Source organism: Aythya marila, assembly GCF_965140915.1.
Source record: "Aythya marila genome assembly, chromosome: 4".
NCBI lineage: Eukaryota > Metazoa > Chordata > Aves > Anseriformes > Anatidae > Aythya > Aythya marila.
The window spans coordinates 6,396,637-6,408,863 of record NC_139045.1 but is presented as its reverse complement, the minus strand read 5'-3'; the positions used below and the strand labels follow the sequence as shown (position 1 = coordinate 6,408,863).

The 12,227-nt window shown below is 38.3% G+C and overlaps 1 protein-coding gene across 1 annotated transcript in view; it reads right to left on the bottom strand.

Moving 5' to 3' along the window:
- Positions 1–2,508: 2,508 nt before the first annotated feature.
- The window catches only part of TACR3 (tachykinin receptor 3), a gene marked incomplete at both ends in the record, with an annotated part of 33,256 nt that continues 23,537 nt past the window's right edge, over positions 2,509–12,227 (bottom strand). The window contains 2 exons of the mRNA XM_082760224.1: positions 2,509–2,818; positions 4,962–5,158. Coding sequence (XP_082616350.1) covers positions 2,509–2,818; positions 4,962–5,158 — 507 coding nt within the window. The remainder of the gene's footprint in view (positions 2,819–4,961; positions 5,159–12,227) is intronic.

Sequence of the window (12,227 nt, the reverse complement as noted above, 5' to 3'; positions counted from 1 at the left end):
GAAAATATCTGTTCAGAAACGGTCATTAAAATGCAGCCTGTAGGTCCCAGTTTTTGCTGTGCTACAGGATTATCTGTGTAATCCTTTATGGTTTTTGAGACTGGGCTGAGATCTGGGTTAGCACCGTGTGTCATTGCAAGGTTTTGTTACGAAAAATGCTGTGATGGTGAGCACAGATTCCTTCATTTGTTGTGTACAGGAGTAACGTGTAACTTCAGAGCTGCAGGAATGTTGAGGCTGGGTTTGGACATCCTCACCCCGCCAACGTGTAGTGAGATTATCAAGAGATTACTTATTCAACAGATCATATCCTAAAACGCTTAGTAATGGTGAGACTGCTCCACTTGTTTAAAAAATAAATAAATAAATAAATAAAAAAGACAGGTGTGAGGATGCTGCCATTTCTGCCTCAATATATATCAATCAAGGATCATTAAAGTAATGAGTATGATGTTTTGTACACAAATTAAGATCACTGCAGTCATAGTGTTCAAACTTACATTCATAGACAGATTTTATCAACGCTGATTTTATAATAGCCACATTTAGAAAAGACAGTTTATTTAACAACTACAAATTTTCTGTACATATGTTGCTTAAAAGTTGTGTGTAAGCAGCCAGAAGACTTCATGACATGTGCAGGTAATATATCACTGCCAGGTTAATATGCTTACGCTCATTTTTGTGTGTGGGGTCCTGAACCTCCTCAGCTGAGATTGTAAACACCTGCGAAGATTTTATGTCCTTAAAATAGAGTGTTTCAGGGAAAAAATAAATAACAATGACTTTCATAGGTACTGCATAATATTTACTGTTGCCTTTTTTTTTTTTTTTTTTTTGAAAATAAGGTGGGTGTGCAAATATGGCATGAGGGAAAATTGATAATGGAGTTGTGGCTTCTTTCTTTCTTTCTTTCTTTCTTTCATTCATTCATTCATTTTCTTTGTAATGAACAGTCAGGAGAGCCATTAATGAACAGATTTTTTTGCTTCAGTGGATTTTAGATCAGGTCTTGGATAGGAAAAGTGAGACTCTGGAATTGTGCTGCACTTCATGTATCAGAGCAGACTGCTCTATGACCGGGTTCTTTCAGTTATTCTGTATGTGAGGGTTTACTGTTTAATACCAAATGTTTGTGTCTGAGGATATTTGATAGGATATAAGACGAGTACAAGTTACACTCAGCACAATATAGGAATTGCACTGTACAGGTAAATCACAATACAAACATGACTCCAGTGACTGCTCTCTATAATATGCTCACCACCACGATGCTGGGCATCCGTAGTTGCTGGGAAGGGATATGCATGTGGGTTGAAGCCAGCTCAGCTTGGCCCGTACCAACTCCCACCCTGCTGGTCTGGCTGATTCAGGAAGACATTCATCCACACTGAAGTTTTGATTCACTGAAATCAAATATTCTCACCAACAGCTGACCCGTGAAGTGATGAAGCCAGTCGATCCACCCAACTCATGCAGCCACTGATCTAAAATAGAGGCCTCCCTCTGGTCTGCTTTGGGTTAAGTTCAGCTTTGTTTGCAACAGCCACGGTCAGTCACCCAATAAATTCCTGGTGGAGGTGAGTCGGTGAAACACCACGTCTACTGCAGAGAAGACAGTTCATGGCCACAGTTTGTTTATTTTTTTTTAATCTGTTAGCTGAACATTCAGTTTAAAGACTTTTTGGGGAAATTCTCGCCTTCCCAACCTTTTCTGACCTTTGTACATCCCAAAGCTCCTGTTAGGGTCGCTGGAGGAAGATCTTACCCTTGGCACTAAGGTAGAAAGCTATGGGACATTGACCTAAGCAATACGTCCTCCTGGAAGTATGTGTTTGATCAGAATCTAACGTTCAGTAAGACAGGAACTTATGCAGAATTCAACATAGCCTTAGAGATTTTCTTCTTCCTTTGAAAAACAAAGCAAAACTTTTCACATATATTTGAAAAAAAAATATATTGCTAGACAGAGATGAACTTCATTCATATGAACTTCATCTTGTCCATTTGCATGGGGGTGAGGCTAAATTATAAAACAATTGAATAGGTTTGGGGTTTATTACATCTTCATTGTAAAGAAAAAAGTTTAAATTAGGTCTTACATAACTTTGTTACTGTCAAATCAATGCACTCAGTAGAAAACCTCACACAATTCAACTTCAGCAAGTGAAGGAGGCTGTTATATTGCAGTAAATGAAACAGAAATGCCACAGGTCAGACACAGCTGAAAAAATGTTTTTTTACGCTATTGGCTTGTTTCAGATAATGTTTAGATTGCAAACAATGCTGTGTATAAGCTGTGACTGTGCTTTTGGACTGATGAATACGTGTCTTCAAGTTCTTCTTTCTGTCCAAAGTGATGCCTACAAGTCTCATGATATTTGTAGCTAGGCTTCGTCAGCTGAATTGTGACTTTTCTGGTGATACAATATCTAGTTCCGAGGTGGGAGAGCGTTGCCTCTCGCCCATCCAGCGCTGCCCTTCCAGCAAGCGTCACCCTGAAATGCTTTAGGAATAATCATCTGCTGATGTGTGCGGGGAGCTGAGGAAACTCGAGGCTGCGGAGATGGTCTTGGAGTTCCTCCGCGAGCAGCCATTGAAACTCACATCCCTCAGAGCCGCCTTCTTCTTGCGGCTGGCGTGGGAGCTCTCCCCGTCATCGAGCACTACGGTCATGCTGGACTCCATTCGGGACACGGCATAGAGGCTGCTTTGCCGGGTGGGGTGAAACCTGGCCGCCTTGAGCTCCAGCTCGTCGTGGCTGGACACCTCGATGAAGGGGCACCAGCGGAAAGCTCGTTTGAAGCCAGCTCGGAACCTGGAGAGAAAGATACCTGGTGAGAGCCAGCCACAAGCCTTCCCCTGAAAACACACACAGAGCTGGCTTAACACGAGGACCTAGCTCATTACCTTGCCCCTGATGCTGTTTGTGGGCAAGGCAGTCAGAGTTTGCTTGGCTGAAGTCTTCTGAGTAGGGGAAAAATGACAGTGGTAACAGCTTGTTTCTAGTTCTGATTTTTTTTTATCTACTTTCCCTGCTTTGTAACATGGATATTTTCCTAATACTCATTTTCACTTCACTTGCCCATGTCTAAAAATAAATATACAAATAAATAAATGCCAGCTTTCCTAGCACCGCCTTCACAGAAATTGCTGTGATTTGACTTGTGATGAAACCTGCATCTATGTTTTAGTCTTCTTTCAGCAGAAACTTTGTAGCATCCTTTTTTCTTAACTAGCACCCCAGCTTCCAGATTCCAGTATCCCTGCTGTTTCCCTCTCTGTCAGAAACACTGGAATGGGAGTGATGTAATGCCTAATAGTTATTCAAACAAAATATTTGGAAAACCGTTCACAATAAAGATCCTAGAAAACAGTACTGAATGTGAGCAATATATGAACAGCAAAGAACTTGGGGGCTTTGGCACGCTAGTGCTTGCAATACTCATAAATGGGTACTTTTTATTAGTTTAATTTATAACTTGAAGGTTCAATATAAGGACTATTATTATTTTTTTTGTGTGTGTATGCCTTTGCAGCATAGAAATGAAATTTATTAGAAAAACAATTCACTGTATATTTCTTGTAACCTGAAAAAGAGCATCTTTTCACCTTGACCTCAAACTTAGCAGGCTTCCTCGTTTCTCTTGCTGCTGTGGGTTTTGTTGCAACGATGCAGCAATGTTGCTTATTGTGTCTGTAACTTTTTGGAGCATTGATGACCAGAGAGAAAATCTCGGATATATTTTTTAGTGAAAGCTGACTGATCTCACTGAACTAACTACCTTTCCTGCTCAGTTTTTAGAGGCTAATAAATACGTTGAACTGATTAAAAGCTATTCTTCTTTCATATTTTGCCACAGAGATGCTGTATGATGACAAATGACCACGTAGCTTCCTGTTCAGCGTTCCTCTGTTTAGAGGCAGTCTAAATATAGAAAAAGTAGAACAATAAAGCAAGAGCCTCTAATGGAAAGAAGCTTAGTGTAGGAAGATGTAAAACCCAAGCATCTTTAGACTGTATTATTTTTTCATCTCATTTTCTATGTTCTTCCTTGTTCAGGGCTTGGTTTTTCTTCCTCTTGAAATAATGTTATCTCTATTTAGATACATAAGTAATATCCTAATTAGCCTGGAAGATGAGGCTGGGCTATTATAACCCCGTCTGATACCAGATCCAGCAGAGGTAACAATATTGTGTGAATTGTCCTGACTCCCAGCAACAGGCTGTATTGTCCTGCTATGTGAAAAGGAAGCAGACACTCAGGCTTCTTGATTTCAATATGAAACTTGATTATAAGAAAACTCTCACCATTATGTCATTATTGGATTGAATTCTGAACCAGGTGACCTTTAATGAGCTTCAAAATTAGGAATATTTCTGTTGATTTCCATTAAAGAATCCAGACGTTTAATGTTGCAGTGTATGAGTGTCAAAATATACTTAAGCCACATGAGCAGTGTTAATTTCTTTAATGAGTAACATCTTCTGTAGCTGCCATAAAAAACATGACCTCAGAAATTAGTAGAAATATAATGGCTAGGTTTAAAATACACAGTAAATAGTATTTTGTTATATCCTTCCAGTATTGCAAAATAAAATGATGGCTACAGTTAGTGAACAAACAGATTGCACTGTATATCACTAATAACTGCCATTAATTCCTTACTTTGCAATGTTTTTTCAAGCCAAAACATAGGACACTTCTATAGGTGTCAAATTTTGCAATTGGAAACGGGAAGGGTTGGTCTCTGAATACTGAATTTTATTCTGAAATTTTAAGTTGACCAAAGTATTTGCTGGAAATGTGCATTTGGTTCTTTGCGGTCATGTCAAGTGATTTTTTTTCTTCCTACTCGTTGAAAAGTATTCAAGTGAAAAAATTGTCTTTTATCACATTTAAACCATTTACTTTCTCACTGAAAACATGCACACCCACTGATTCATAACTAGCTCTTACCTCTTATTAAGGCAGCAGTAGATAATGGGATTGTACATGGTAGAGCTCATGGCAAGCCAAAAACTGGCCAAATAGATTTGCTGAATGTATTTCCACCGATTTAATTGCTGATAGATCCCAGTAACTATGAAGTAAGTGTGGTAGGGCAGCCAGCAGATGGCAAATGTCAACACAACCACAATCATCATTTTTACCACCTGAAAAAGGAAATGATAATGCTGTTTAATAATATATATATATATTTATTTTTAATACGACTAGTATTTAATGCCCATTAATTCTTGTATTTGGTCACTGAAGTTAGTCACAGCACATATGAGCATGCCTTTGTATCATTTTCCTTTTAAACTTTTCTATTTTTCTATTTTATTTCTTCTATTTTTTTAAATTGGATTGAAACCTCTTTTTGCTAATTAAAATAATATGAAAAGCTTCTTTAACATATCTGTGCTGATTCTTACAATAAATGTTTGCTTACTTACATTTGGCTATCTAAATAATATTTTATTACATGAGTAGGTATCTAGAAAAAGGTTAGAATGTCTGATTTGGACACCATACGATGGCCTTTATTGACCCTGGTGATTTTTGTGTTGCAGTCCACAAGTGTATTCCTTGTTCCCAATTAGTAGATGTGATTTGAGTAAACACTAGGTTGTAGGAAATGAGCAACTGCAACATCCTCTTTAATTTTAGAGGCTAAGAGTTTCCTTGGCTGCTGTTCCTAATTTGTTGTTTTCTGCAGGCAACATAACATCCATTAGCTTCCACAGCTCCCATTAAGCACACAAGAGGAGAAGTCGAGTCACGTGGAGTTTTCACTACTTCTTTCTGCCTTCAGCCATGTGAACTGCTAGCCTGGCTACTGTTTTCAACACAAGAAGTCACACAACAGATTTTCGTTTTGGGGGTAGAATGAAACCAGACATGATGGGTCTGTGCTGGGCGTATGCTTGTGCATTTGTTCTGTGCATACTGAAGAATAACAGGGATTGTTATCAACAGTTCATTCCTCTGCACAAGGTGCTGATTTTTCTGCTGCTAATAGTTTTGCCAGAAAACAAACAAACAAACAAAAGATAGACCTGAAATTTCCTAAGTTAGACTAATATTGTTAGAAAATTTCAGCTAATTTAGTTAAATAATTTTACGTCTGAGTGTCATGGTATTATCCTTGATTCTCATCTTGTTGGAAACAAAGCAATTTTTCATTTAACATCTGGCACCAAATTTATGAGCTTACTGGCAGGCTGGGATTGTATTGTACAAGACGAGAATGCATGTTATTGCAGATAAATACATATTGACCATCGCTTAAAAATACAAAAGGTACCTTTGTCCATTCATACAACATTAATAGTTGGTTCTTCTAAGCCACTTTTCAAGAGTTAACTTTAAATCATTGCAGAAGGAAGATGAGTATTATAAGGGAAGGCAACGCACCAAAACATAGTGTCACATACACCTGCTGTGAATGTGCATCCGTATGTCTATATCTAGGCATGTATAAACAGATATATGTGGGACTATGTGTGAAGGTAAAGATGCCTTTTTTTATTTTTGGTGGAGGAGGTATCTAATTAGACATTTCGGAACTGAATTTTATATCTGAAACAATGCCACAAAAATACAGTCAGATCACATTCTTACAGCATTAAATAAGATTCCTTTTCTACTCCCTTGGATTTCCCATGTTCTTCTGCTAAGGATTTACACCTCTGCCTTGCACACATTGTGCAGGTAGAAGACTTAACTCCAGAGTTTCACCACAGTCCTTAAGCTCTCTGCCCACTGATTTCCAGGTGCGCTTTGCTTGTTGCTGTGCTCTTCTGTCTGGTTGGAGTCATTAGTATTACTTCAACGCTGTCCAGGAATTCTGTAATTTCAGAACAGCTGAAAATTGAATGACTTGCCTTCACATTTAATTAGCAAACCTTGCAGTACCAGCTGTGCATGTGAAATTATTCTTAGAATTATTTACCATCGGAAAATCATAGGTACAAAATGGAAGCTTTTGAGGCCTGATTTTTGTCTCCAGTTTTTTTTTTTTTTTTTTTTTTTTTTTTTCTTAAAACACAACAAAACAAAGCAAAAACAACATGAACAAAGCAAAACAACACGTATCACACTCATCTTGATTAGCAGTGAGAACAACAAAAAAAAAGTTTTTGTCTGGAAATTTGTGCTTAAATACTCAGTCATCATCAAGCACAGCTTTCTAAAGCAAATTCTAAAGTTTCTAAAGTTAAACTGGACAAGCAAAAGATGATGTGAGGTGGCCATTAGGGTTTGATTTCATTTGTGAACACAAGTCACTGAAATGACGGACAGTAAAGCTCATTACATTCTGAACGATTCAGTTTTGCAACTGTTCTTAATAAATAGCAAAGATTACCTAAAAAGTAGCATTTTCCTCTCAGATCAGTCTATCTCAATTTGGGTTTCGCCGATCTGAGTGATGGTATGCTGATATACATATGTTTAAGGGAAGATATGCAGTGGGGTTTCCTCATTAATGTGCAAAGTATTTTTTCCTAGAAGAAAAGAGTACTAATTTTTCATGCAAAAAAAAAGGACATTTAAGAAAAGTCTTTGCTTTAAAGTCAAGTATAAGTTGCTGTTGAGTATTCATAGTGCAATGCACTCATTGGCACATTGCCTAAGGAGATGGCGATAAGTGAGATGTTGCAAGGCTGCAGTATCTGTGGTATATAATTGTTAGAAACACAGGCAAGTTACAGCTGAATTTGAAGCCAACCACAAAAGTTATGAGAGAAATCAAAAAGCACATTCATGGGCTCAGAATGCTTATGGGTTGGCAGAAATGTTGGAGAAGAACAAGAGGAAGCTGAAAGGAGGGAGATTATTCCCAATTCCTTCTTTTAGAGAAGGTGCAAGGCTGCACCTCACAGTTTATAGCTGTGGTTCCTGTCCATCCCCTTGTTCTTTCCAAACAGTGCAAAGCTCCATTTCTTGGTGCCGTCAGTGCAATGAACAGGGGCTGCCTTCCAGGTCTGTAAAACTTGATTTCACTTACCAATAAACAGTTAAGCTCAATTAATTAGGGCACAAGGAAAGTAAATGAAAAAGGCTGAGTTTGCTACAGAAGCCTGTTTCTTTGTGCTGTGGTGATTCACTAAAAAAATCTCCAATGAACCTTTGCAAGTTCAACTGCAGAGTATAAAAGAAAGCCGTACCTTTTTGTTGCTGTTGTTTGGAGTATTTAGACCTGTGGTTCTGGCAACGCAAAGTTCTTTTATTTCATTTCTTTTTAATATGCCCATTCTCCTTTTTCTATTTCCTGAGATATCACTTTTTTTTTTTTTTTAATTGCTTTCTCCCCTGTTCTGCATTGCATAGAGTTCAATAATAAATTTGCTTTTGTGCATTAGGAAACATCACTAAAGTAAGCAAACCAGAAAGCAACCAAATTCACTTGTTAGAGCCCAGTTCTGCTCCTGCCCCCATTTTACAATGGATTTTACTGAAATGTGTGATCCTAATGGGTGTCTCCAACCTGTGTCCCAGCGGCATTCAGGTCCCCTGGTGCTCTCTTCAACCTCCCCTTGTGTACTCTGGGCAGTGTGGCTGGAGGAAAGAGGGGATCTTGCTGTCCCAGGACTTCTCCTTTCTGTTAAAATTACTTGTACTGCATCCCTCAGCAGTTGTGCAACCTCTAGGGAAGTCCTGAGGCTAGATTTGGAATCTGATGGCAAATCAAAGCATTATATATTCTGATTTTCATTGACATGTTCTGCTGATATTGATCTACTTCTGCCTGTGTCAAAGGAAAGCTACGTCTAGAGAAAAATTATGTTCTTTGCAGTGTTGCCTGCTCATTTAAATCCTTCCCTTCCGAATTAGAAACATTATTTCATTAATAAACGGGTGTAATGAGACAAAATGTATTTAAAAGAACAAAGAAGACATAAGTTTTTTGAAGTTGGAGTTTGTGGCTTTGCCTGTGTTTTGAAACATCTGAAGCAGTACAAGTGAAGAAGAGCTAACAGATCCTATTACACCGAGAAACAGCAGCAGATACTTTTTTTTTCCCTCCTGTGTTTATTTTGCATGAAAAATAGCTAGAAAAATGAGTCTGAATTAGATGCAACAGCTCTTGCAAGAATTTAACAACCCAAACCATGTAAGAATGTCTTCATTTACCCGCTCATGGATATTATTTATCCATGAATACAGCTTAAACATAGTTCAAGACAATCTCTGGGAGCCATAATGTGTGCCTTTTTCTGCTCTGCACTCTTTTGGAAGATGTAAATCACCAAGCTAACATTATGCTAAGAATTTCCCCTTAGGTGTTAGCTTGCAAACAGTAAATCCTCTTCCCAATCCTGGGGACATACGTCGCACTTGTGCACTAAGCACCAAGCAACACCATTATGTCCTTTGCTTCTCCAGAACACTTAGCTGGAGTAAGATACCCACCTTTTGCAAGAAAATTAAGTAACTAGTAATTCAAAGGTAACTACTGGCTTCAGGATAGAGATTGGACTGTTTTCTGAGATACAGGTGCTGTGGATTTTCATGTATTTTCTACCAGGTCAGGTATTTTCTGTGCTCTTTTAGAAAGGGTAGATTCTTAATACCTGAAGTAGATGCAGATTCAGAAGGAGAAAAAATCAGTGAGCTTAAAAGTGCAGGAAGTCTTTCAGTCAGATAATGCACATGTCAATTCTAGTGCTCCACAAATAATTTTCTTCTGACTTCCCATCCGTTTTTTTTTTCTCACTTTCTTGAAATAAAGCAACTACTTTTCATTTCAGTTAGCATAATCCCTTGCTGCGGACCGAATTCACAATCACTTGCTTTGTTATTTAAGCTGTAAAGTTGAAAAAGATTGTCTGTTCTTGTATGAAGTAGCTTTGACTCAGATTGCTGTCTTACAGATGCTAAAATGTTATTTTTTTTCCCACAAAATCAAAGAAATTCTGACATTTTTCATGGATGGTCTTAGCTACTGCCATTTTTAATTGCACGTATGCTGCATGGCTCTCGACTTTTCTTGGGAACAGTTCTGAATTCTGTTAAATGAATTTGCTAAAGAGCCTTTTTGAGGCACAGCATTGAAGGTCTGCACGTACAGTACACAGAGGATACAGAGCAGAGAGAACGGTTCAGAAGGTGCATGGTAAGTTCTTCCCATTTTTCACTGTTTGAGTAAAATTCCTGAGGTGGCCAGGGATCATTGTGCTGCCCTTCAGCGTGGAGGAGCAGAAGGAGTTTATGTTCTTGAGAAAATGACTCAGAGTGGCTGCTGTGGAGCTGGCGTTACCAAATATGATTATCTACCTCGTGCTGAAAAAAGTGAAAAAAAATGGGCTCGTGCTTATGCATTTTAAATTCAAACTATTGCTTGGATTACCACAGTTTTCTTCTGTAAGTATGACCTGGAACAAGTGACAGGGGACACTTCAATTTTGTTTCTGCAAGCAGAGATGAAATTTGGTGCAGGGGAAACCAAATATCTGTATCTTTGTTTGTTTTCCCAGTAGGAATAGTTGATTCTTAAGTCTACTTTCTGCTACATTTCTGAAAATGCTCTGGGACCTTTAATCCTCACCAAAAGGCTCTCCCAGAACCTTGCCACTGTTCTAGGACTCACCTGAATTTTCCATATCAAACTGCAGAAGGATTGGTACACGTGAATTTTCTCTCTTTGAAACAAGGCCTTGTACTGAACATTGCAATAATAAACAAATGAGGCTATGCTGAATTACACTAATTAATTATGCAGAGCAGCAATCCAGGAAGCTCAACAGGCTCAAAACTCAGGCTAAAATTAATTTGGTTTTGATTTCCCTCCAGGAAAGGGCTACCTGTGAGCTCTGTGTTCTCTGCAGGGCTGTGCATGTGGTCACAGGTTATTATATTTTATGGGGTAACTCGACTGCAGATTGGATGGGCCACATTCAGAGGCAGTAAAAGACCTTTTGAGGCTTTCAAGGTGTGAGTGAGTAGTCTTGCATGGTTTGTGCTGCTGGTGGAATTGGCCTAACTCTGTAATTTCTAGTCTTGCTCCAGATCCTTATTGTTCTTACCACCTCTATTCTTCTTTAGTATAGTCGTATATGTGGCTTTCCAAAATTGACAGTGCAAGGTTTTTGCTTCAGATTTTGACTTAGAAGGTGAGAATTTTGGAAATACTATTTCAGGAGGTGTTGTTCCTCAAAATGACATCTGAGTCACTAAGAGGAATAACCATTATGTAATGCATGTGGCAGTCATCTGGTTAGAAGACTGTAGCACGATGCTGGTATGACACATAATTCTATGGCTTCCTCCTCTGGGAAATAAATTACCAATTTTAGTGTATTTACGCAAACTATAGACATATTTGTTGGCTGTGGTCTCTCTCTCAGAGAAATCATGGCATTTAATTCAGACAATACAGAAAACTAAAACAGCGGGTGGATGGAGAGAGAAGGCCCATGTGGAATAAAAAACAAACAAACAAACAAACAAAAAACAAAAGACAAAAAACAAAAAACAGTGGAAGATATTTTAAGGTATTACTATTCAAATTTACTTCTAGTCTTGAAAACACTATGAAAACTCAGTAAGAGCTGCAAAAACAAAACTGGTACAAGGGAGCAGAAAGAGATGACAACCAGAGTTTATACAAATGTAAGAAAGAGAGGTCTCTTCGTCATAAATGAAAAGGTCTAAGCTGTGAAATGCATGTAAACAGTCTGCTGTTTTCATCACCTTCAGAGGTGTTAGAGGGGAAAATCATAACTGGACTTGAAACAAAGCAACCTTTACCATTTTATTACCATTTTATTTCAGGTTCATTCCACTTGGCTTACGCTTGCTCTTTAGATCTGAAACTGCTCCTGAGAATTCCTTCTTCTTGGGTTGTTTATTTCTTTTCTTTTAGCAAAAAAATGTGCCAATATCAAAGGCAAATGCAGATAAAACTGATTTTTAACACTCGCCATGTTCTCAGTGACACACAATCGCAATCTACAAACTGATTTTGTTTTTAGAGTACTTTCACTCCAAAGTCTAAGATACACCCAAGTCTAAGATGTATGACTCGGTGACTCAATTCAGGTGAGACTGACTTAGGAGCAGGAAATCATAAATTTAGGCTAGTTTCACAACGTGCAAACAGTGAGAGATTTAGAGACAATCACTATAGAAACTTTTAGTTCAGTTCAGTTGCTTGTGTTTTTTGTAGAAGAAAGGCCGTGGATGAACATAAGAGGTGGTGCTTTTGTCGCACCTTAAACTGCCTGAAGAGATGCA